Source organism: Rhizophagus irregularis, chromosome 8, assembly GCF_026210795.1.
Source record: "Rhizophagus irregularis chromosome 8, complete sequence".
NCBI lineage: Eukaryota > Fungi > Glomeromycota > Glomeromycetes > Glomerales > Glomeraceae > Rhizophagus > Rhizophagus irregularis.
The window spans coordinates 2,559,111-2,582,498 of NC_089436.1; the positions used below are offsets into that span (position 1 = coordinate 2,559,111).

Sequence of the window (23,388 nt, forward strand, 5' to 3'; positions counted from 1 at the left end):
CTCATTTTGAATTTTTCATTTGCAGTCATGCAGTTATATCACATAATTCTAGCAGTATACTATGCGGTATGGCTGCGTATGAAAATTTCATACGCAGTCGAAAATCGTCCGTTATTTTTTTATATTCTTACTTATACTCAAACTCGTCCGTGACTGATTTCTTTTTTATTTTATTTAACTCTTACTAAACAATAATACTAATTAAATTACTTGGCTTTAAAATTTATACGATTGATACATGATATTGACGGATTATTTCAGATATCCTCTAAGAAACCATTAAAAAATCCTTTAGCAATCCGCGAAATTAACGGATGCTATCCGGTTTATTTAAAACAGATATCCGGATATGAAAATCCTTAACGGTGACCGGATACAATCACTACTTAGCAGGACTGGGTCCCAAATCAGTCTCTATATAAATAATAAAATAATCTGTCTAATAAAAATAATCCGTCTAATTTAATCACATAAATATTTATTGTAAATGTTTATTTTTATTGTTTTCCAACGTATAAAATAAAATAAGAAAAATAATTAAATTTATTATTGTTCTTTATTGAATTAAATATAAAAAGCAATAGTCTGAATTCAGTCCGAACTCAGTCCGTCCATGTATCGGGATCAATAAGCCCTGGGACTTTAACCGGACCTTTCACACCCTAAGTCGTTATTATTTGTCGAATAATTCATATTAAATTTATTACGGCTGATGGTTATTGACTTATATACTGACTTTAAAAGTTTGTGTTTGGACTTTATAAAAGAGAATTATATTTGATAGAAAATAATTATACGAAAAAAAATAAAATATTGAAATAATTCCTAACGCTAATTACGCTAACTATTAACATCTAATATTATGAATATTCAATATCATAAACATCAATGTTTAATTGATTCAATAAATTAGTTGCTTTCTCATTATCTTGTAAAGCAGCCTTCATTAACCATCTAATTCCCTCATATTCGTCCTTTGGAATATTACATTTTCCTTTATAATATATATCTCCTAAATTAAATTGTGCGGTAGGATTATTTCCTTCACCAGCTGCTTTTTTGAGATATTCCAAAAATATTTGTCGATTATTTTCTTCTTCAAGTTTATTTAATAAAGTAAAAGCGTAACGTAGTTGAGCGTCAGAATTTCCTTCATCTGCAGCTTCTTTAAATAATTCTTTGCCTTCTTCTCGTTCTTTAATACCATCAAGATATCCTTCCCACAAATAACGACCTTTCCAATATTTTGCTGTTGTATTATTATTTTTCGCATGAAAGTCGAAACACTCCCATGCTTTTTGATGTTTTTCAGCTTTAAAAGCTTTTATACCTTCTTCTAATGAAATTACTGGTTTAAAAATAACAGGACTAATAACTTCATCCGGTAATTCTAAATCAGCATCAGCATTACTAATATACTTTGACGAATCTAGGGATTTATCGCGAAGTATATCTGTTGGATTCATACGAATAGAATTATGTAGTTCTTCTAACATATCTAATAATTTCATAAAAGAGATACGTTCTTGTGGATTTTGCTTCCAGGCTATGAATATAAAAAATTAAAGAATAAACATTAAAATCCTCCTCAAAATATTAATAATAATAACTTATTTATTATTATAAAAAAAAAAAGAATACTTACTATCATTTATAATTTTTTTGATTTTTTGATTTTCAGGAGTTGAAATTTCGAATGTAATTCTTTCTCTATGGCCTTTAATAACATGTTTCTTAATTTTATCTATTTCCCAACCTTGATATGGAATTTTTTCAAAAGTAAGTTCCCAAAGTAACATGCCAAAACTAAAAATTTCACATTGAATTGTATATCGAGAATTGGTTAATTTCTCAGGAGCTGAACAATGAACTATATTGTCTGCCTTAGTTGGATCCATTAAATATGAAGTAGTGATTCCATCAGAATCGTAACGAGCCAACTCAAAATTATAAATTTTAGGTTCTAAAGTTTCTGTCATTAAAATATTATTACATCCCAAGTCATGATGCAAAATACCAGCACATTGTAAAAATATGAGGCCACGACAGATTTCAAGAGCAATTCGGATCTTATAATGAAATGGTATATCTTTTTGTTCATAAAGCTGCCTCAAAGATCCACGTTCAGCCCATTCAAAAACCATAACATTACGATTTTCAATTGTTGACATACCATAAAATTTAAGAATATGTTTACATTCAGACGATTTCATTAAAATTTCATGAATTTTTTGTGTTCTTGAACACGTTTTCATTTTTTCTTCGTCATTTGAAATGTATTTACAAGCTACCTCTAATCCTTTATAAGTTTTCTTAATTATAAAATTAGGATCACATCCACGTTTGTCAGTAGATTTTACAGATATTAAGTCTTTTGAGTCAATCTTATTTACGTTATATGAAACATCTGAATGGTTTCTCATATGTTTCACCGCATCATAAATAAAGTCAATTTTGTTGTTAACTTCGTTGTTATTTTCAAGAATATCGTTATGCATTTTTTTAATATAATTGCTCATTTCGTCCAGATCATCCTTTAGCGCTTCTTCTTCAATTTTTCTTTGTTCTTCACTAGCAACTGCCATAGTAAAATGTAAATCCTTCATTGCAACATCATAATCATTTGTAAGTTTTTGAAATTTATTTTTAACAAAATCTGCTTGCGTATACTTTTTTAAACCACGAATATTTGAAATTTCCGCAGCAAATTTTTCAATTTCTTCTAAAACATATATGAATCTGTTAAACGCTTTATAATAAACCTCATCATTAAATATATCTACATTTTTTTGTTTCCTACGTTGTAATGTATCGATAGCGTTCTCAGTTAATTTCACTCGGTTTACTAGAGCTTCGCAAATATTTTTGTTATATTCTGCCGTTTCATAAATTTTTACAATTTTAATAATTAAATCTGTAGCCTTGTCAATTAAGGGTATATACGGGGCAAAAATTCCAACGGATTCCATTACGAAATAATAACGATAAATTGTTTTTTAAAGAAAGAAAAAGATAATTGATAAATTTTTAATTTTTATCTTCAAGCAGATATTTTATATATATATATATTTTTTTTTTGCACGATATTATTATATGAGAGAAATAAAAAATCGATTACTTTCTTTTTTAAGACATTTATCAAAGGTTATTATAACATGCATTGGAATATTTTTTCCGGTTATAATTATAATTTTTTTTGCCCAATTTCCTTTTCTATATATTTTCTTAACGGTTACCTATTTTATATTTTCTTTAACAATTTCCTTTTCTATTTCTTTGAAGAATTCCTTTTTTTGGAATTTGATTATTACACAAAAAATTCCGTAAAAAAATTTGATTGTGTTTGGATAAAATTGAATGTTCTCAAAAAATTGATACGCGGTTTCACAGTTACAAATTACTTAATTACTTTCATGTATTGGAAAACGTACTCCGGTCATAATCAACCTTCTTGCATATTACTAAGAAGTACTAAACGCCGTTGTACATTGTTGTTACTTTGTTAGAGCTTTCAATTTTGTCCACAGAGTCCACAGATCAAAAAATATGAAACGTGGAAATTCCTTTTATAGTTTAAGTTTAAAATCACAAATCAAAATAGTAAATTTTATGAGCCCTAATTTAGAATAATGGATCGGTACATATTATACCAAAAATATCAGTTAAAAAAAAAAAAAAAAATCTGCACGGTTAAGTAGCGTATAAAAAGAGGTACTATATCTAAAGAATTGAAACGAAAATGTCTCTTCTAAAATCTATAAAATCGGCATTTAAGTCGAAGAAGAGTAAGAAGAGTAGAAAACCGATAAACGGTGCTATCATTAATGAGGAAAGAAGTAATAATTGGATAAATAATTTAATTAAAGAAGAACAAATTGAATTCTATAATTATTCGGACTTTAAAGATAAGAGAACAATCGAAGAAAAAGGGAAAACCATCATTATTGCTAATTTAAAAGATGAAATTTTTGTTTTGAAATCATTTTATAATGATGATGCAACTCTTCACAAAGCTATCAATGAGGTATAAATGTTTACATATATCCTAAGCTTCAATTAAATAAGAAATTAATTTAGATTACCGTATTTTATTTCAGTTAAAATTACATAATAAATTTGTTCATGAAAATATCTTACGATTTTACGGAATTACGGAAAACGGTACGATAAGCAATATTAAATCTTGACGTAATTAATATAATGAAACCATGGATGTAATTTATTTTCTTTTTTCAGATTTTCCTCAAACGTCTCTAAAAAATAAGTACATTTTAGTTTTGGAATATGCTGATAGTGGTACATTAAGTACTTATTTAGATAAGCATTTTAATGAACTTAATTGGAATGATAAATATAAGTTTGCATTTCAAGTAGCAAGTGCTGTATCATATTTACATGATAATGATATTATTCATTATGACATGGTAATCTTTATACATTCTATTTTTAAGTATTGGGAGAATTAGTAATTTATTCTTTGTTTTATTTAAAATAATAGCATGAAAACAATATACTTGTGCATCAAAAGAATGTTAAATTAGCGGATTTTGTATTTTCAAAAGAAGCAGAATCACTTAATACGGTACAAATATTTAGTATGATACCTTACGTAGATCCAAAAAGTTTCAATACTAAAAATTATGAATTGGATAAACGGTCTGACGTATACAGCATTGGTACGATTTTATGGCGAATTTCAAGCAGAGTTAAACCATTCCATCTTGAAAGTTACAATGTAGTATTAGCAACTGCTATATTAAATGGTCGGAGAGAACGTATTGTTAATGGAACTCCACCGGAATATAGTGAATTATATATAGGTAAAAAAACTTATTCATTATATAATAATCGAATAATATAATATTAATTAATCTATTAATATAGAATGTTGGAAACATGAACCTGATGAACGACCAGATATGCGAAAAATTATTTCGACCCTTGAAACTTTTTTAAATGAGTTTGTGTTACCTGAAATCATTAATGATAAAGATAATGAAGGAATAAAAGATGATGCAGTTGAACTTTTAAATCAGTTCATTTCGCTTAAAATTTCTGATAATGAAGTTCTTAAAAATAGCTTGAAAAATAAAGAAGCTATATTCATTCCATTTAATAATTTAGAGGATCCAAGCCCACTTGGTAAAGGAGGTTATGGATCTATTACGAGAGCAGTTTGGACCAAAACTAAAAACTTTGTTGTTTACAAAAGATTTATTAACCATGATAAATATAATGCATTTGATGTATTTATCCATGAATTAAAAATTAATTTATGTCTGCCTTATTATACTAGTGATAGAATTATACGTTGCTTGGGTATTAGCCAAGGTAATTAAAATACTTTTTTATTAAAATTTTATTTTATTTTGTTTTTAATAGCATCTCTTTTTTAGACAATACGACAAAAGAATATTTACTTGTTATGCCATATGCTAATGGTGGTAACCTTCAAAATTATCTTAACAATAATTTTAAGAGCTTAAGTTGGGATGACAAGAAAAAGTTGGCATTTCAAATTGCAGAAGGGCTAAATTATTTGCATAACGAAAATATATTACATAAGGATCTGGTAAGTGTACTTTTTTTAAATTTATATGTGTTTAAAACGACCTAATAATTCTTTTTTATTTATTTTAGCATTCTAAAAATATAGTTATTCATGAAAATAATGCTAAAATTATAGACTTTGGTATTTCGAAAATTCAAGATCAAATATCTGCAGAACATGCGCATAGTAATCGTGGTATTATTGCATATATGGAACCTAAACGTCTTTCAGATCCAAAATTCCCATATACTAAATCTTCAGATGTTTATAGCTTTGGTGTATTGATGTGGGAAATTTCCAGTGGTTACCCTCCATTTAAAGATTGTATTACAGACAAGGAAAAAATTGCACTTATTTGTGCTGGAATACGTGAAACTCCATTTCTTGAGACTCCTAAAGAATATGAAGAACTCTATATAAAATGTTGGGATCAAGAACCTGAACAAAGACCAAATACTGGTGAAATATTAGATGAATTTAAAAAAACAAGACTTGAAGAAAATAAATTTATTGAAGGTATATTATTGATTGTTTTTATGTATTATGTTTAAATTTGATATTATATTAATTAAAATGAAATCTATAGAAAAAAGCGATAGTTGTAATTCAGATTTAATAGGTAATTTGTTTTTATTATTATTTTAAAGTGTAAAACATAACTAAATTTATTATATCATTTGTATTTAGTTACAACCAAAACTGCGTAGTCTCCCAAATTTTTTTTATCCATAATGAATGGACTGAGGATAAATCATTCTAGTTAATTAGGAATGATATATAATTAAATAGCTTTAGTAATTAGCTGTTAGCAATTTGGAATTTCAATAATAACTGAAAGCTGTAACTTTTTATTCCTCGTTTCTTAAACGTATTTGTGATGGTACAATTTCTTCTCCAATGAAGATAATTTTGTTTAAAACAATCGAATTAAATAAATATTACTAAAATATTTTGTACAAAGTTCATATCATATAGAGATCAACAACTTATGAGATGTGAAAAAAATTCTTTTTTTAAAACTTTCGCGGGTATTCACTACTAACCAAAAAATGTCACGAAAGTGGCGCATTAAGGAATTAAGTGCGGCTTCATGTGACAATTGGTACATATCGTGTGACAAATAGGATTTCGTCATGAGGGTGTCAAAAAAAGTTTAGTAACATTTTACATTTTAACAACCCTCGTATTTATTTGTCTGAGTTACATAGAGGTAATTTTTCCATATAAAAAAATTTTTGTCCCCAGAATAATTATCAAGTTAGGATGTGACAATACGTGACAAATTCCTTATCCCTAATTCCAAAAAGCCAGAAAATAAATCCGACACCATTTTTTTCCAGGTGACGCCACGCAGGAGAAATCTATTTTTTCCTATTTTGCGTATTTCACATTTATCAATCCGGTTTTTTTTCGATTTACCATTTAGTCTGAATCTTTTAGGGATATTACACTTCATTGTCAAGTAAATGATACTAGTTATGGAAAACTTCGCCACGAGGATTTACATGAAGGATTTTCCATCCTACCATCCTGGAATGCTGATTGCTGTACATTTGATGATAAAACGAAATTTCAACAGGTAAGGAAAAGCTAGATTGAATTAAGGATATTGAAGAACTTATCCAAAAACGTGTAAAGTGCATTTGTCAATGTCGTTATTTGATTACTGGAAGCAACAATCACCCATGCTCCCACGACTTTAAACCATAGGCGTCTTTGAAAATATATACAATTTCCTGAATCCCTATTTACCGAACCCAATATTCTAAAATCTAATTTTTCTGAATCCCAATATTCTGAATGGATAATTTTCTGAAACATATAGTAATAAACTGTATTTTTTAAATATTTTAAATAGTTTATAAGTTATAAAAAAAAGATTAAAGAATTATTAGTAACCAGATGACAACGATTATTAAAGCCAACTATGAAATAACATTTATTGGAAATAGGATGGAAACCGAGTCTAGACCAGTTCGAGAAATTGGCATTCAAGTAAGTCAGGTAATTGACTTCGGGAAAACTGATTTTTTTAGAATAAAATATATTAGAGCGTGCGTATGGAAGTTTGGGAATACCAATTCTCACGTAACGATAGTTATTTTCACTAAAGTATAATATCCTACTCTAAACAAATTGCCTTTACTTGTTCTAGGTTTACACTTTGCAGTAGAAATTATTTAATAAATAAATAACACATCCTTTCAAGGTGAAATAGTAATCGACGTTACAATATACTTGAAAATTGATTTAAGCAAAAAAAATGTATTTATTTACAAAATAAACACAATGTTAAACGTGTTTCAAAAAAAAGTTATTTTTGAATTTTCCTGCAAAAACTTTTGAAAATACTAAATTTGACGCTTAAAATTTTTTTAAATAAAATAATTAACTACAAGTGGTATTACAGGACCCCGAGTAATATATAAATAGGTCATAGGAAATTGGAAAAATTTTACTATTAGCTCTACGCATTTTTTCAGGGCCGGAATTATGATAATGTTGGTCGGTTACTAAAATAAGTAATAAAAATCTGACCAACATTATTAAAAATTATCTAAAAAAGGAAAGATTTTCATGGTTATTTTGGCCTTTTCTACGCATTTTTTCCTATGACCTATTTCAGTATTGTTCGGGGTCCTGGTATTACTGTAAAATAACAAGATTATAACATCAAATCAGTGGATGTATTGATGATCCACGTGATTTAATACATTCTATTTGGTAGATCTTATTTTTTTTTGAAATTTTTGGGAGGGGAGAGTTAATATGACAAGGTTAAGATCGTCTGAGATTGTTTTTCTGTTTGTAGATAGGAGAGCCGGTTTTTCTTTTTTATTTTGTAATTTTTGTACAAATGATCTTGTATTGTTTAGTTTATTACTCCTAACGAAATTGAACGCAATCTTAGTACAAAAAAGTAAAGAAATTTAGGAAGGGTGTAAAATTTTCAGTAAGTTCTACTTTAAACTAAACTTTCATAATTTTCATAAAGGTTCAGAACTTCTGATGAGTTATAAGCATTTTATTTAGTAATTTTTGAAATTTAAACATTATTTTGATACACTTGTGGCGATTGTGACTACCGACTACACTTAACTCGAACTCTTCCTATACTATAGAGAGGAAGTCCTGAAGAAAAGATACTGCCCAGGGGGAATGAAGCTCATAAAACAAATCGATCTATATTTAAAACTAGCTTTTAATTTAAAATGAAATTATCTAATAATACTTAGCAAAAAACTGGCATGATACTGTATATACAGTATGTGTTCAAGTATTTACTAGTATAGTTAGTTACTCTAATTTTATTAGCTTGGAGAAAAGAATGTACATTGTAGGGATGCCAACGGTCGGTTTAAAACTGCGGTTTTCAACCAAAACCAAAACCGACCGATAAAACTACTGCAAAACCGAATAAATAATGGCACAAAGTATTAACTAGTATAATTTTTGAATAATATTCTTTAAATTTACGCAATTTTTTTACAACAATAACGCCGGTGATGCTATTTTTCAGAGAAACGAAAATCACGTGATCAACGCGTAAATTCGATAATTTCAAAAATGAGAATACTATACATAAAAACACTAGTATCATAGTTTTAATGGTAATCTCAATAAACAAAATCATTTTTTTTTTTCTAAAAATTTACAATTAACCGATCGGTTTTTTGATCGGTTTTTTTTATAAATAAAACCGACGGTTAACCGGTCGGTCTTGGACTGAAACCGAACCGATAACCGAACCGGTAAAAACCGGTTATGATCGGTTATAACCAAACTTTTGGCATCCCTAGTACATTGTATGTGCCGGACGGACATCAGAGTCCTTTGGACTAATTTATTTGCCTACCTCTCGATCCCAATTTTTTTTTATTGTATTTTGCACTACATCAACATATCACGATACACAAAACATTTTTTACTTAAATCTTAAATAGTGATAAATCTTATTAAATCTTATTAAATCTTTTACTACAACATTTCTATTTCTTTGTAACCTATCTTCCGTTTCTTTATTGTATATTTTGACTACATCAAAATATCACGATACACAATTTGATAAAATGAAATTAGACGCTTGGTGAATTTGTGGAAAGTATGGAAAGTAATAGGACTTCTTTTTATTTTGTAAATAAAATAAAAGTAGAAAAAAAGTTGTTTTGCAAGAAAAATGAAATAAAATAGATATATGTGACAAAGCTAATAATTTTTACGAACAAGTTAGTAAGACTTTTGTATATGTTATATATAATAATGTTGACATTTAAAAATGGGTTAAACAGTTAAAAATTTGTGATAAAGGGGATGTATTTTATTTACTGTACATTCTTCGCGTGGTTTCAATATTCGATACTAATAAGGTTATATTGAGATTTTTTGGTTGGCCATCTAAAAATTTGAATAAATACAGCGTGATTTAAGATCCATATTACGTGTATTTTTTTTTACTACGTAAATTTGCTTAAATGAAAGTTTTGACATGACATATTGACTTTTACTGCATTTAATCTTTAAATTCTGATAAAGTAATCTATTATTATTCATATTACTAAAACGACAATTTATATATCAAAATTGACGTTACCCGACATATAGAGGTGACAAATAGTGTTTTTATAGTAACTGAAAAAAATCCCGAATAGGCGGTGAAAATGAAGGATGGAAAGTTGTAAAATTTCTAACTCTAAATCACTTACCTTAACCTCTTCGCTATCAACGTAACTATATATACCAGGCTACTATTAAACATAGTAGGTGGCTTTGTAAAATTCAGAGAAATTTCCTATAAGGAGAAAGCTATTATTAACCTCTTTAGTCTCTACTATATAATGGCGGTAATAATGGTGGTAAAGAGAACATACTTCAGTAAGGTGAATTTATTTTTTTTGTAAAAAAAAAATTATCTTTAAATCGTCCCATATTTTATTATGAATTTATTCTTAACAATGATCTTATGATCACGTGGCTATTCTATTTTTTGCCAGATTATTTTTTTCCTGTATTCATTTCGCGGAAGTGCAAGATGAGACCAAATCTAATTACACCTATTACGGTATTAAAGTTGTATTATTTTGTATGTATGTATGAGGAACTTAAAGAAATAACACTTTATTTATTTTTTTTATTTATTTTTTTATTAACTAATCTTATTCCTTTCCTCTCACCGTTACAATTTGCCGGGCACAGAAAAAAAAAATGCTAAACAAAATTCCAAATTTTCTTTTTGTTGAATATGAACTGAATGAATGATGAGATATATATATTTTTGGATCCTCGGAGATTATTTTTTACTGGTCTCCAACAGTATCGTTCGTGAGTTGAGAATCACGAGAGATGATTCTTCATGGCTAAAATTATCTGAATTTTTAATTTCTTGGATTCTTATGCAATACAATCTTTTCAGAAGTATTCATCTGTTTACATAATTCTTTGTTCAATACGATTGTGGCAATCGAATACAAGCTTTACCAAACTACCAGTATATGTCAACAGCAAAACAACCAAAATTACTGTTAGAAAGGCGCCCATTTAATTATTGTTTTTGATAATCATATTCAACATTCAGCTATTTGAGAAAAATTCAAAATAATGGTTGTCTCTCTCGGTATCAGTTGGTAAATTTGTATATTTAAATTACTGAATGTTTCAGTGGTGTAATTTACTTAACCGATTTACCGATTTATATTTATTTTATTTTATTTTATTTTTTTTTTTGCAGCTGAAATGATTTTTTTATTTAAATTTTATAATTTAAAAGTTAAAAAAAAAAACTTTTTAAAAATGCGATCGAACGATAAAAAAAATTATTTTATTGTAATACGAATTTTTCTGACAAATTCGCTTTCTTTATTTTTAGAAGAGAATTCTCTAGAAATGGTCCTTTTCTTATTCGGTTTTGGCAATTAGGTATATTTTTGCAGCTTATTTTGATTGTTTCATTTTCACTTGTTTCTAACTAAATTTATTTTCTTAATTTTTATCGGTGATACGGCTCAGTATAGTTTCTAATTAAAACTGAAACCGAATAGATTGGTTTTGCCAAACTGAAACCGTACCAAACCCGAGACTCTCTCAATCTTAATAATTTATCCAAAAGCATTATCTTCCATTATTGGTAACAAGACCACATAACCTTCCTTTATTGTAGACTGCACGAAGATCGTTATAAATCAAGTTACCTAAATAATCATAGTATGGTATTATGTATGCCATTTTAATCTGCAAATTACTCTCCACATTTAACACATTTATTATCGGCCGAGATTGTTCATGAAAAAGTAAATTTGGTAGTATTTTATAGGATATTTTTTTTTATGATACACAAGAGATATATTACGATTTTCGATTGCATATTATTGTTTGATAATTTTGAAAAATTATTATGAAACAAATGATTCGAAAATGTTTATTGATAATAGATCACAATATGCACTAAAAAAGAGAAGCAAGGAGAGAAGTCGTTCATTCGTTATTTATATTCATTATTATATGTTGAACATTTGTTATGTGAATGCATGAGTTTGGAATGGTTAATTGCTACCCTATTTAATCAGGTTAACCCGGTTAATTTAACCGGATACTGTATTTAATAAATTTTGGAAACGCATATTTAGTAATTAGAAATTAATAATTCCGTTAATTATAATTGAGCATTTGGCAAAATTTATGCCAAGGGTTGAGTTGTGACAACGATCACATCATCAAAATTTTATTTTTGGTAATTTTACAGTTGTTCTAAACTAAGTGCTTATAACATGGGAAAATTGCGCGTTTTATAAATAAAAAAAAAAAGCTGCAATGTGATTGATCAATTATTTCTTTAAATTAATTACGAAATATTTTCTGCGCAGTCTTTCTTATAAGATAATTTAGCATTACAGTCCGAAAGTTATCAGATAATGTGTATACAGTATATATATATGGTTTTAAATTCCTTTCGAGTATTTTCTTCCGCTTTCAAACCAGCATAAATTTCTTGTATTGTTTAAGCCAAGACTCGTACAATATTTTTTTCCTAAGTTCTAAACCTTTTCTCGATTATAAGTTGGTTTCACTAAGTCTATTGCTTTCTTCGTTTGTCATTGTTCATCTCTCCACTATACGTAGCGTTTGTTTCTTCTTCACTTGTTCAATATTCTTAAACAATGTCTCGTGTTCGTTTTCGACTCTAACCAAATCATCACGTATTTATTCTAGACCTTATGGCTTCATTAGGTTTTTAATTTCAACCATTTCGCGTCGAAACTTGGCTAATTGCTCTTTACTCTTTAAAATCCCTGTACGCGACCTACTCTTTCAGTTCGTTATCATTATAGACGAAATCATAATATGTACATTTATTATTTACATTTTTTAAAATATGTTACATTAAAAAATGAATTGTATTGCGAAATTATATCCCCTGAGTAGTAAACCTTTTCCAGTAAAATTATGTACTACGGGATTAATGCCATTATCTGGCAATGCTAATCACCATCTAGCATCATCTGGTAATTCTAAATCATCATCTATATCTAAATTTTTCTCGGGAAGTAAACCTAATGAATTTACGTCAAACATACAACGAATAGAATTATACAATTCTTCCAACATATCCAATAATTTCGTAAAAGAGGAAATACGTTCTTGTGGGTCTTGCTTCCAAGCTATAGTATTTATAAATTAAAATGTATATTTTAAGTACATCATACTCAATAAAAATATATAATGAAGATTCTTTAAACAAAATACTTACTTTCGTTTATAATATTTTCACAGCCTTTTTGATAAATTTCAGGAGCTTCAGCTCCAAATAAAATTCTCTCTCTACCACCATTAATAATATGATCCTTAATTTTTTCTACTTTCCAACCTTTATATGGAACTTTTTCAAAAATAAGTTCCCAAATTAACATACCAAAACTAAAAATTTCACCCTGAGTTGTATATTGGGAATCAGTTAATTTTTCAGGAGCTATCCAACGCAATATATTTCCCGCTTCTTCTACCGAAGGATCTGTAACATTATTATCACCAGAATAACGTGCTGACTCAAAATTATAAATTTTGGGTTCTAAACTTTCTGTCATTAAGATATTTTGACATTTCAGGTCATTATGTAAAATACCATCCTCTTGTAAAAATGTGAGTCCACGACAGATTCCAAGTGCAATCCGGACCTTACAATGCCATAAGATATTTTTTTTTAAATAAAGTTGTCTTAAATTTCCAAGTTCAGCCCATTCAAAGATCATAACATTATGATTTTCAATTGTCGAAATACCGTAAAATCTTAGAATATATTTACACTCAGATAATTTCATTAAAATTTCAAGAAGTCTTTGTGATTTTGAACTCGTTTTAATTTCTTCTTTGTTAGTTGATATGGATTTACAAGCTACTTCTTGTCCCTTATAAATTTTTTTAACTACAAATTTACCACGCCGGTCATCAGGTTTTCTTATTTTAGGATTAGTTAAATCTTTTGAATCAACCTTATTTACACGAAGTAAAGTCTTTTTATATGTGAGTTTGGTGATTAATTGATCAAGAATTAAAGCAACTTCTCGAATATTTGGACGTTCATCTGGTTCATAATTCCAACAGTCTAAATTAAAAAAAATCGATAAATCAATATATTAGACTTTATAATATTTAAACTTGGAAAATCAATTGCATAATTAGACGTAGGTAGCTGAACTGTTTCTTGCTCGTAATCTTTATCCAAAGATTGAAAAGCATTTTATCATCGAGCAAAATGTTGCAAGATGTAACGCTCTTGTCCTTGGTGATAATTGAGATCTCATTACTGAGCGCAGTAGCTTATACCATCTAACAACAAATCTTTACAATGAAAACATCAAATTACCTGTATACAAGTCACTGTATTCTACAGGGGTGCCATTGATAGTTTTTTCTCTTTCTCCGTTTATTATCTCTGAGCTTAACCTTATATTATAACTAATTTTTTCAAATGGTTTACGTCCACTTGAAATTTGCCACATTATAACTCCAACACTATATACATCGGATTTCTTATCTAATTTATAATTTTTGTTATCGAAGCATTTCGGGTCTATATATGGTATTACACCAATTACACTACTAGTTTCATTAGATATTTCATTAGATATTTGTTTCGATAAACCAAAATCCGCTAGTTTGATATTTTTTTGATGTATAAGTATATTGTTTGCATGCTGTTAAATTAAAAAGAATTAATTTAATTAGTTAAATTGCAAAAAATAAAATCAATTACATATTAAATATTACCAGATCACAATGAATGATATTATTATCGTGCAAATGTGACACAGCATTTGCTAATTGCAAAGCTAATCTAAATTTATCATTCCAATCAAGTTCATTAAAATGGTCGTTCAAATACGTGTTTAGTGTGCCACTATCAGCATATTCTAATACTAGACAATATTGATAAGCTGCATCTATAAAAAAATAAATAAAAAAAAGTTATTTCATGTAGTAAAAGAATGAAAGAAAGAATTAATTTGTCATACCGTTATCTGTTTTTGTGTATCCGTAGAACCGCAGAATATTTTCGTGATGAACAAGCATGTGTAATTTTAACTAAATCATTTCAAACTGGATTGTATTAGAATTTATATATTACAATCGAAAGTATAATTATAATTAATACCTCTCTAACGATAAGAGTTGTCCTATCGCTATAAAAAGATTTCAAAGCAAAAATTTGATTTTTCCGAGTAGCACATGATACAATTCCGTAGGAACCCCTGCCTATTATTTGAACGGATTTGAAGTCCGAATAATCATATTTTTTACCTATTGATTCTAACCAATTGGTTGACTCCTTATACTTTGAAAATTTTTTTGGCAACGTCTTCTTTAGCAAACACTTGCTGGATTTTATTTGTTTTTTAAAAGACTTGAAAAGTGTCATTTTCAGTTTAAGTTTCATTTTTGAGAATCTTCGTATATTTATAGAAGTCGTCTAAGAAACACCGAAACACCGGAATTTGACTCCCGTTGTTATGTATAAATATTTATTTTTGGAGGATTGTTTCATTTATTTATATGGAAATTCATATACACATGATTTCACACGAAGGGTGTTACAGATTTCCTAAAATGTTAAAATAATAAGGGATAAATCGGAATCCATTACATTCTTTCTAGAAGAATAACGTAATGCGTGACAAACAATCCAACTATACAATTAGTGGAAATTGATCAGCAGCATGCTGAAACTGAGTGAGAAATTATAATTTTTTTTTTTATATTTTGATAGTTATATAAAATTTTAAACTTTGAGGCGATAAGAATGCTAATCTGTTGACCCCTGTTTATTTATTTATCATGTACTAAAAACAATTAGGATCATCATATCTGCATTTTTATTAGCAATAAATGATCATCTGATTTTATTTGTTGAACGAAGGATGAAAATGGAATATACAAATACAAATATAACCAAAATAAAAAATAAATTAATAGTTATAATAGGAATAATACGGTAATAGCTACGAAGATACTAATATAAAAATAATAAAGTAATTTTATATATGACTATTTCTATTTGTACACTAGTGTGCGAAACACGTATCACGTGAACATATAAAATTTTTATTGGCTAATTTTTCGATTTTATTAATTTAATTAATCAATAAAAATTGACTTTATTAAATCACATTACATAATGTTTTGATACAAAGGTGTTATAATACATAAGGAAAGAACAAAAAAAAAAATACAATAAGGAAGGATAAAGTGAAAGATCAAGGGAAAATAAAGGAAAGAAAGATCATAAATTAAAAAGATGGAGATGAACTAAAAGGAAAGTGATGATAAAAACGAAATACAATGAAAATGATGGTGAAAAATGAAATACAACGAAAGGTGATGATGAAAAACGAAATACAATGAAAAGTAATGATGAAAAGCGAAAGGTAATGAAAAATGATGATGAAAAACAAAATACAACGAAAGGTGATGATGAAAAAAGAAATACAACGAAAGGTGATGATGAAAAACGAAATAAAACGAAAGATGATGATGAAAAACGAAATACAATGAAAAGTAATGATGAAAAATGAAATGCAACGAAAGGTAATGATTAAAAACGAAATACAACGAAAAGTGATGATGAAAGGTGATGATGTAAAACGAAATATAACGAAAATTAGTTATTAAGAACGAAATATAACGATGACAAATGAAATTGATGATGAAAAACGAAACATAGTGAAAATTGGTGAAAAACGAAATGTAACGAAATTTGATGATAAAAAATGAAAGATGACGAAAAAGAGATAGATAAACAATAAAGGATGAAGGGAAATGAAAATGAATGAAAAATAATAAAATAAATGAAAAGGGATAAAGGAAATAACAGGTAAATGAAAAGAAACAAAGGAAAACGAAAATAAACAAAAAAAAAATAATGAAACAAAGGAAATGAAAATAAATAAAAGGAAAAAATAAGTGAAAAAAATAAAGGAAGAACCGAAATATCCACCCATAATAAAAGGAAAAAAGGAACTGGTTAATATTGTCTTAAAGCAGTCAGCAAAAAAATATAAAATAACTGAATGAAAAGGACTCACCTTGAATTTCTGCTGAAATGAAAACTGAAAACAGTCGCGCCTAAAAAAGAAATGAACGAGTTACAAAAGAAAGGAAAATAGAAGTGAAAAAAAAATAAAAAAGAAAAGGAAGAAAAGACTTACCTACTGTATTTGAATCCCAAAGCTAAATTACAAAAAATTCGAATATCAGTGGCGTGAAATTTTCGAAAATAAAAATGGGTGTAAGTGTGTAACATAGGTGAACACATGACTTGTGTTTCGCACACTAGTGTAAATTAAGCTAAAGTGGCAAGAAATAGTGCTCAAATTCATATAATTGTATAAAAAGGGTTCGAAGCCACTTTATAATTCCACAAATCTAGTAATATTACGATATGCTTTTAGAATAGGTGTCTAAGTTTATTAACAAAATTTAATAATCAGTCGTTTATATCAATAGATTTATCAAAAAAATTGACAATTCCAAAATTATAGTCACGTGGTTAAAAGGTAGTCATTGTGCAGATAATATAGTGTTTGGAATCATGTAACAGTTATTCGAATAACTCGAGTATATTCGAGTATTTGAATAAGCATAGTGGTTATTCGAGTATTCATTTAGCCAGATATAGTATAGTTAAAATTCTAATTGGGCATTAAATCCTTAAATTTAACTGAGTTAAAATCATAATTCAGGCTAAAAAATTATGTAAATCATTACTATAAAAGGAAATTTAACTGAATACACTATATAAATTTAAATGAATACTCGAGTATATTCGAATATATTCGATTCCAAACACTAAGATAATATAAAGTTTTTTATTAATGTATAATACGATCATAGTCTTATGAACACTTGTTAATATCATAAACATCTACTTTTAACTGATTCAATAATTTAGTTGCTTTAGAATTATCCTGTAGAGCAGCCTTTATTAGCCATTTGATTCCCTCATTTTCGTCCTTTGGGATATTACATTTTCCTTTATAATATATATCTCCTAAATTAAATTGTGCGACAGGATTATTTCCTTCATCAGCTGCTTTTTTGAGATATTCCAAAAATATTTGTTGATTATTTTCTTCCTCAAGATCATTTAATAAAGTAAAAGCGTAACGTAGCTGAGCATCAGAATTCCCCTCATCTGCAGCTTCTTTAAGTAGTTTTTTACCTTCTTCTTCCCGTTCTTGAATATCGTCAAGATATCCTTCCCACAAATAACGACCTTTCCAATATTTTGCTACTATACTATTATTTTCTGCATGAAAGTCGAAGCATTCCCATGCCTTTTGGTGATCCTTATCTTTAAAAGCTTGTATACCTTCTTCTATTGAAATTACTGGTTTAATAGGACTAACGTTCTTATCCGTTAATCCTAGATCAGCATCACTTGTTTCTTTTGATCCACTTAACTCTAACTTATCAGGAAGAATATCTAATGAATTGTTGTCTGCAATACGAATGGAATTGTATAATCCTTCTAACATATCCAATAATTTCATAAAGGAAATACGTTCTTGTGGTTCTTGTTTCCAAGCTGTAGATATAAAAAATTTAAAATGTACAATTTTTAGTGTGGACCTTATAGTAAAAGTATAAATGCGTTATAACGCAGAGATATTTTAAAGAAATTACTTACTGTCATTTATAATTTTTTTATATTCTTCTTGACATATTTTAGGAGTTGAAGACTCAAATGTAATTCTTTCTCTGTGACCTTCAGCAATATGCTCCACAATTTTTTTTGCTTCCCAACCTTGATATGGAATTTTTTCAAAAACAAGCTCCCAAAGTAACATACCAAAACTAAAAATTTCACATTGGGTTGTGTATCGAGAACCGGTTAATTTTTCAGGAGCTAACCAAGGAATTATGTCTCCAGCAGCGGTTACATCTATCGGTAATGAAGTAGTATTTTTATCAGAATAATTTGCTAACTCAAAATTATATATTTTAGGTTCTAAATTTTCTGTTATTAAAATATTTTCACATTTCAGGTCGTGATGCAAAATATCAGCGTATTGTAAAAAAATAAGGCCACGACAAATTTCAAGAGCAATTCGAACCTTATAATGCCATAAGATGTGTTTTTTTAAATATAGTTGTCTCAAAGTTCCACGTTCAGCCCATTCAAAAACCATAACATTGTTATTTTCAATTATTGAAACACCATAAAATCTAAGAATGTGCTTACATTCAGATAATTTTACTAAAATTTCAAAAAGTCTTTGTGTTTTTAAACACGTTTTGGATTTACAAGCTACCTCTAGTCCTTTATAAATTTTCCTAATTATAAAGTTAGGGCCTTTACCACGTTTGTCATCAGATTTTACTCGTAAGGGAGATGTTAAATCTTTTGATTCAATTTTATTAACGTAATATAAAGGTTTTTCATCATCTAAATGCTTCTTCATATGTTTTACCATATCATGAATAATGTTGGCTTTATCGTTATTATCAAGAATATCGGTACGTATTTTTTCAAGATATTTTGACATTTCGGCAAGATCTTCCTTTAAAGCTTCGTCGTCAATTTTTTTTTGTTCTTCGTTAGCAATTGCCATAGTAAAATGTAAATCTTTCATTGCAATGTCATAATCATGCGTAAGTTTTTGAAACTTTTCTTTAACAGAATATGCATTTGTATATTTTCTAAAACCATGAATATTTGTGATATCCGCAGCAAATTCTTTAATTTCTTCTAAAACATAAATGAACCTGTTAAAAGCTTTATAATACTCATCATCACAAAGTTTATCCTCATTTCTTTGTTTTCTACGTTGTAATGTTTCAATAGCATTCTCAGTTAATTTCACTCGGCCTACTAGAGTTTCGCAAATGTTTTTGTTATATTCTGCCGTTTTATATATGTCTATAATTTTTTCAACTAAATCTGTAGCTACTTTAATTAAGGGCATATATGGACTAATAGCTTCTCCAGCGGCCCTTATAGTCTTTATAGTCTCTTCCATTATGACAGAAGTAGTTGAATTTTTTAACACGGATGTTTTAATTATAATAAAACTATCTTTTATATTTTTTGCGTAGCGATAAAAGTCAAATTTTTATCGAATACAAAAAGTATATTGCTTTGTCATATTGAATTTTCCCTTTTTATTCGGTCATACATAAATACTTTCACATGGAAAATTTTCTCCGATTATAATCCGTTGCCGATCGATTTTATTTTTTGATTTTTACTAAAAAAAATTACTTTATTTCTTTGATAATTTTCCTTTTTTGTAAATTTGGATTAAAATTAATAACGAGAATCCGTATTAACATTCTTGATGGAATGTAATATGTCTGTATACTTTTACAAAAGATAGAAAATCCAAAACGAAAATCGATTTTTGGTTTCACAGTTGTCACTATCACATTGAAAAATTAGATTTTCTATTGTATTTCAATTTTTTTTTTTTTTTACACAAAATCCAAGAAAGGGTTTCACAGCGGAGTTTTGTACTGACAAACCTGGAGAATTTCCTCCGCGATCAACCTTATCAGTTACAGATTTATTTCGTGTAATAAGAACATTTTTAGCAAAGCTTTCATCGTTTATTATTTTGGATGAATTACTTTTATTTCAGTTTCTTTTTTTATTTTGTGATATGCATCAAATTTAGAATCCAATGAACACGAAAAATAACATCAAAATAAGGGATGTCTGAATGAATTCACGTGATAGTCAAATCGAATGAAACCTAATTTATAATGGGCGTTAAAAAAAACAAAAAATAAAAAAAGCTCAAATTCTATACGAATCCGAAAACTGAAGAAATGTCTCAAATAAAATTAACAAGTCCTTTAACTTCCAAAATAGCTTTCAAATCAATATTTACTAATAGGCGAAAACCAAGTATAGAAAAAAAAGATACCAATAATACAGAGAAAGTCGATCGGTTAGAAACTTTTATTAACGAAAATAAAATCAATTGCTATGCATATTCGGACTTTAAATCTGTTCAACAGATCAACAGAGAAACTTCCTTCATAAAACGCGCTATTTTAAATGATGAATTTTTCGTTTTGAAATCCTTTAATAATGATGATGAAACTATTCGCCAAATCGTTTGTGAGGTACATTTGTTCTGAGCTCCGATTAAATAATGGTCAATTTATTTTATTAATACTTTTACATATATCAGTTAGAATCGCTACGTACTATTATTCATGAAAATATTCTAAAATTCCACGGAATAATAAGGATAGAAGACGGTACGATAAAAAAAAATTAATAAATTATATCCTAACCACCGATGGTGTTCAGGTTCATTAAACAAACTTACTTTTTTTTCAGGCTTACCCAATATGTATAAACATATTTTGGTTTTGGAGTATGCTAATAATGGTTCATTAAGTGCTTATTTAAGAGAACAAATTAATAAACTTGATTGGAAAAATAAACTTAGCTTAGCTTTACAATTAGCGAAAGCGGTTTCATATTTACATGACAATGATATTATTCATCGTGATCTGGTAACATTTATTCAATTTTTATAAATTGATTATTTAATGCAAATAATATTGAATTTCTTTTTTAACAAAAAATAGCAAGCCAATGAAATACTTATACATCAGAAAAGTATTAAACTTGCAGCTTTTGGTTTGCCATCAGTAGTAACTAAAGATACACTATCTTTATTTGATACTATACCTTATATGGATCCTATAAATTTCGATTGTATAGAAAATTGTGAATTAGATAAACGTTCTAATGTGTACAGTATTGGCGTACTTTTATGGCAAATTACAAGCGGTCGTAAACCATTTTATACTGAGAGGCCTGATGTGGAATTAGCAAAAGCTATATTTCGTGGAAGGAGAGAAGAAACCGTTATGGGAACTCCAATGGAATATAGTAGATTATATAAAGGTAACAATATTTAATTCACTCTCTAACTAAAAATTCTAACATAATAATTTATTTATTTATTTAGAATGCTGGAATCATGAACCAAATAAACGACCAGACATGAAACGAATTGTTTCAAATCTTAATCAGTTATTATTAGCTGAAAACTCATCACCTACTAATTCTCAAAAAGAAAAGAAAGACGATGCAACTAAATGGGTTGAAAATGTCTTGAAAAATAAAAAAGTTGATTTCATACCTTTAAATGATTTGAAAGATCCAGAGCCACTTGGTAAAGGGGGTTTTGGATATATTAAGAAAGCAATATGGACCAGAACTGGAAAATATGTTGTCTATAAAAGATTAATTAATACAGATGCTGTCAAATACAATACGTTGGATGCATTTATTCATGAATTGAAAATACATTTACATCTATCTATTTATAGCGATAGAATTGTACGTTGCTTAGGCATTAGCCAAGGTAATTAAATAAATATTTTTAACTTTAAAAATATTTAATTATCCTAAAATAATTTTTCCTTTTTTTAGATGATATAACACAAGAGTATTTGCTTGTTACACAATTTGCTGATGGTGGAGACCTTCGAAATTATCTCAAGAAAAATTCTAAGAATTTAACTTGGGAGGACAAGAAAAGATTAGCATATCAAATTGCAGATGGGCTAAATTATCTGCACAATGAACAAGTTTTACATAAAGATTTAGTGAGCACCTTTTTTTTATATATTATTTGATTATTTAATTATTTATTGTTAATTAATTATTTTATTCTAGCATTCCAAAAATATAGTTATCCATGAAAATAATGCTAAAATTATTGATTTTGGTATTTCAAAAATTCAAGATCGAACATCTGCAAGTTATACACGTGGCCGTGGTATTATTGCCTACGTAGATCCTAAACGTCTTTTGGATCCAAATTCTTCATATACTACAGCTTCAGATATTTATAGTTTAGGTGTATTAATGTGGGAAATTTCCAGTGGGTATCCTCCCTTTAAAAATAGTAGTTTTAGCGAAGGTGATCAAGCTGCATTGAGTGCTTCTATTTGTAATGGGAATCGGGAAAAAACAATTCCTGGTACTCCTGAGAAATATGGAGAACTTTATAGAAGTTGTTGGAATCATGAACCTAATGAAAGGCCAACTATGAATAAAATACTCGATGAATTTGTAAAATGGGGGTTTGGAGTTAATTCTGGCAAAAAAAATAAATTTATACAAGGTAACGTGTGTGCACATTACTTTATTGTTCTTAAATATTATTTAATTAATACTATTTAAATCATGCAGAATCTACGGATGATGACGATGACGACGATGATAACGATTTAGTCGGTAAGTATATTTCTTTTTGTTTGTATTTTAAAGATTTAAATTTAAATATTTATTTAATTATTTAACCATTTTAGTTAAGACTTAA

The 23,388-nt window shown here is 28.0% G+C and overlaps 6 protein-coding genes across 6 annotated transcripts; 3 read left to right on the forward strand and 3 right to left on the reverse strand.

The window, feature by feature from the left end:
- Positions 1-860: 860 nt before the first annotated feature.
- On the reverse strand, positions 861-2,969 carry OCT59_028452 (uncharacterized protein; the record flags this gene model as incomplete). The annotated part of the gene is made up of 2 exons (XM_025330312.2): positions 861-1,546; positions 1,646-2,969. 2 exons carry the CDS (start codon positions 2,967-2,969, stop codon positions 861-863), a joined length of 2,010 nt encoding a protein of 669 aa, XP_025180034.2.
- Positions 2,970-3,739: 770 nt separating this feature from the next.
- Positions 3,740-6,258, forward strand: OCT59_028453 (uncharacterized protein; the record flags this gene model as incomplete). Its single annotated transcript, XM_025330311.2, has 9 exons — positions 3,740-4,024; positions 4,098-4,161; positions 4,237-4,424; positions 4,499-4,820; positions 4,885-5,331; positions 5,397-5,572; positions 5,641-6,067; positions 6,138-6,170; positions 6,239-6,258. 9 exons carry the CDS (start codon positions 3,740-3,742, stop codon positions 6,256-6,258), a joined length of 1,962 nt encoding a protein of 653 aa, XP_025180033.1.
- A 5,939-nt stretch (positions 6,259-12,197) lies between these two features.
- OCT59_028454 (uncharacterized protein) lies at positions 12,198-15,521 on the reverse strand. The gene is made up of 6 exons (XM_025316680.2): positions 15,195-15,521; positions 15,055-15,124; positions 14,810-14,982; positions 14,406-14,736; positions 13,293-14,144; positions 12,198-13,203 (listed from the first exon to the last, which is right to left on the reverse strand). The coding sequence occupies exons 1-6, from the start codon at positions 15,474-15,476 to the stop codon at positions 13,028-13,030; spliced, it is 1,884 nt and encodes a 627-aa protein (XP_025180032.1). The 5' UTR covers positions 15,477-15,521; the 3' UTR covers positions 12,198-13,027.
- Positions 15,522-16,437: 916 nt separating this feature from the next.
- OCT59_028455 (uncharacterized protein) lies at positions 16,438-16,810 on the forward strand (the record flags this gene model as incomplete). The annotated part of the gene is made up of 2 exons (XM_066147298.1): positions 16,438-16,594; positions 16,710-16,810. 2 exons carry the CDS (start codon positions 16,438-16,440, stop codon positions 16,808-16,810), a joined length of 258 nt encoding a protein of 85 aa, XP_065994019.1.
- A 1,121-nt stretch (positions 16,811-17,931) lies between these two features.
- On the reverse strand, positions 17,932-20,084 carry OCT59_028456 (uncharacterized protein; the record flags this gene model as incomplete). The annotated part of the gene is made up of 3 exons (XM_066147299.1): positions 19,281-20,084; positions 18,726-18,980; positions 17,932-18,623 (listed from the first exon to the last, which is right to left on the reverse strand). Exons 1-3 carry the CDS (start codon positions 20,056-20,058, stop codon positions 17,932-17,934), a joined length of 1,725 nt encoding a protein of 574 aa, XP_065994020.1. The 5' UTR covers positions 20,059-20,084.
- A 782-nt stretch (positions 20,085-20,866) lies between these two features.
- Positions 20,867-23,388, forward strand: OCT59_028457 (uncharacterized protein; the record flags this gene model as incomplete). Its single annotated transcript, XM_025325700.1, has 9 exons — positions 20,867-21,166; positions 21,235-21,304; positions 21,387-21,565; positions 21,641-21,962; positions 22,027-22,425; positions 22,494-22,669; positions 22,740-23,190; positions 23,259-23,303; positions 23,378-23,388. 9 exons carry the CDS (start codon positions 20,867-20,869, stop codon positions 23,386-23,388), a joined length of 1,953 nt encoding a protein of 650 aa, XP_025180028.1.

Excerpts from the sequence above, each read along its gene's own strand:
- OCT59_028454 (XM_025316680.2), bottom strand. The coding sequence starts at position 15,476 with ATGAAACTTAAACTGAAAATGACACTTTTCAAGTCTTTTAAAAAACAA. Across the intron at positions 14,737-14,809 it reads ATATCATTCATTGTGATCTG|CATGCAAACAATATACTTAT; the intron begins GTAATATTTAAT and ends TTAATTTAACAG. Across the intron at positions 14,145-14,405 it reads ATACAGTGACTTGTATACAG|ACTGTTGGAATTATGAACCA; the intron begins GTAATTTGATGT and ends TTTTTAATTTAG.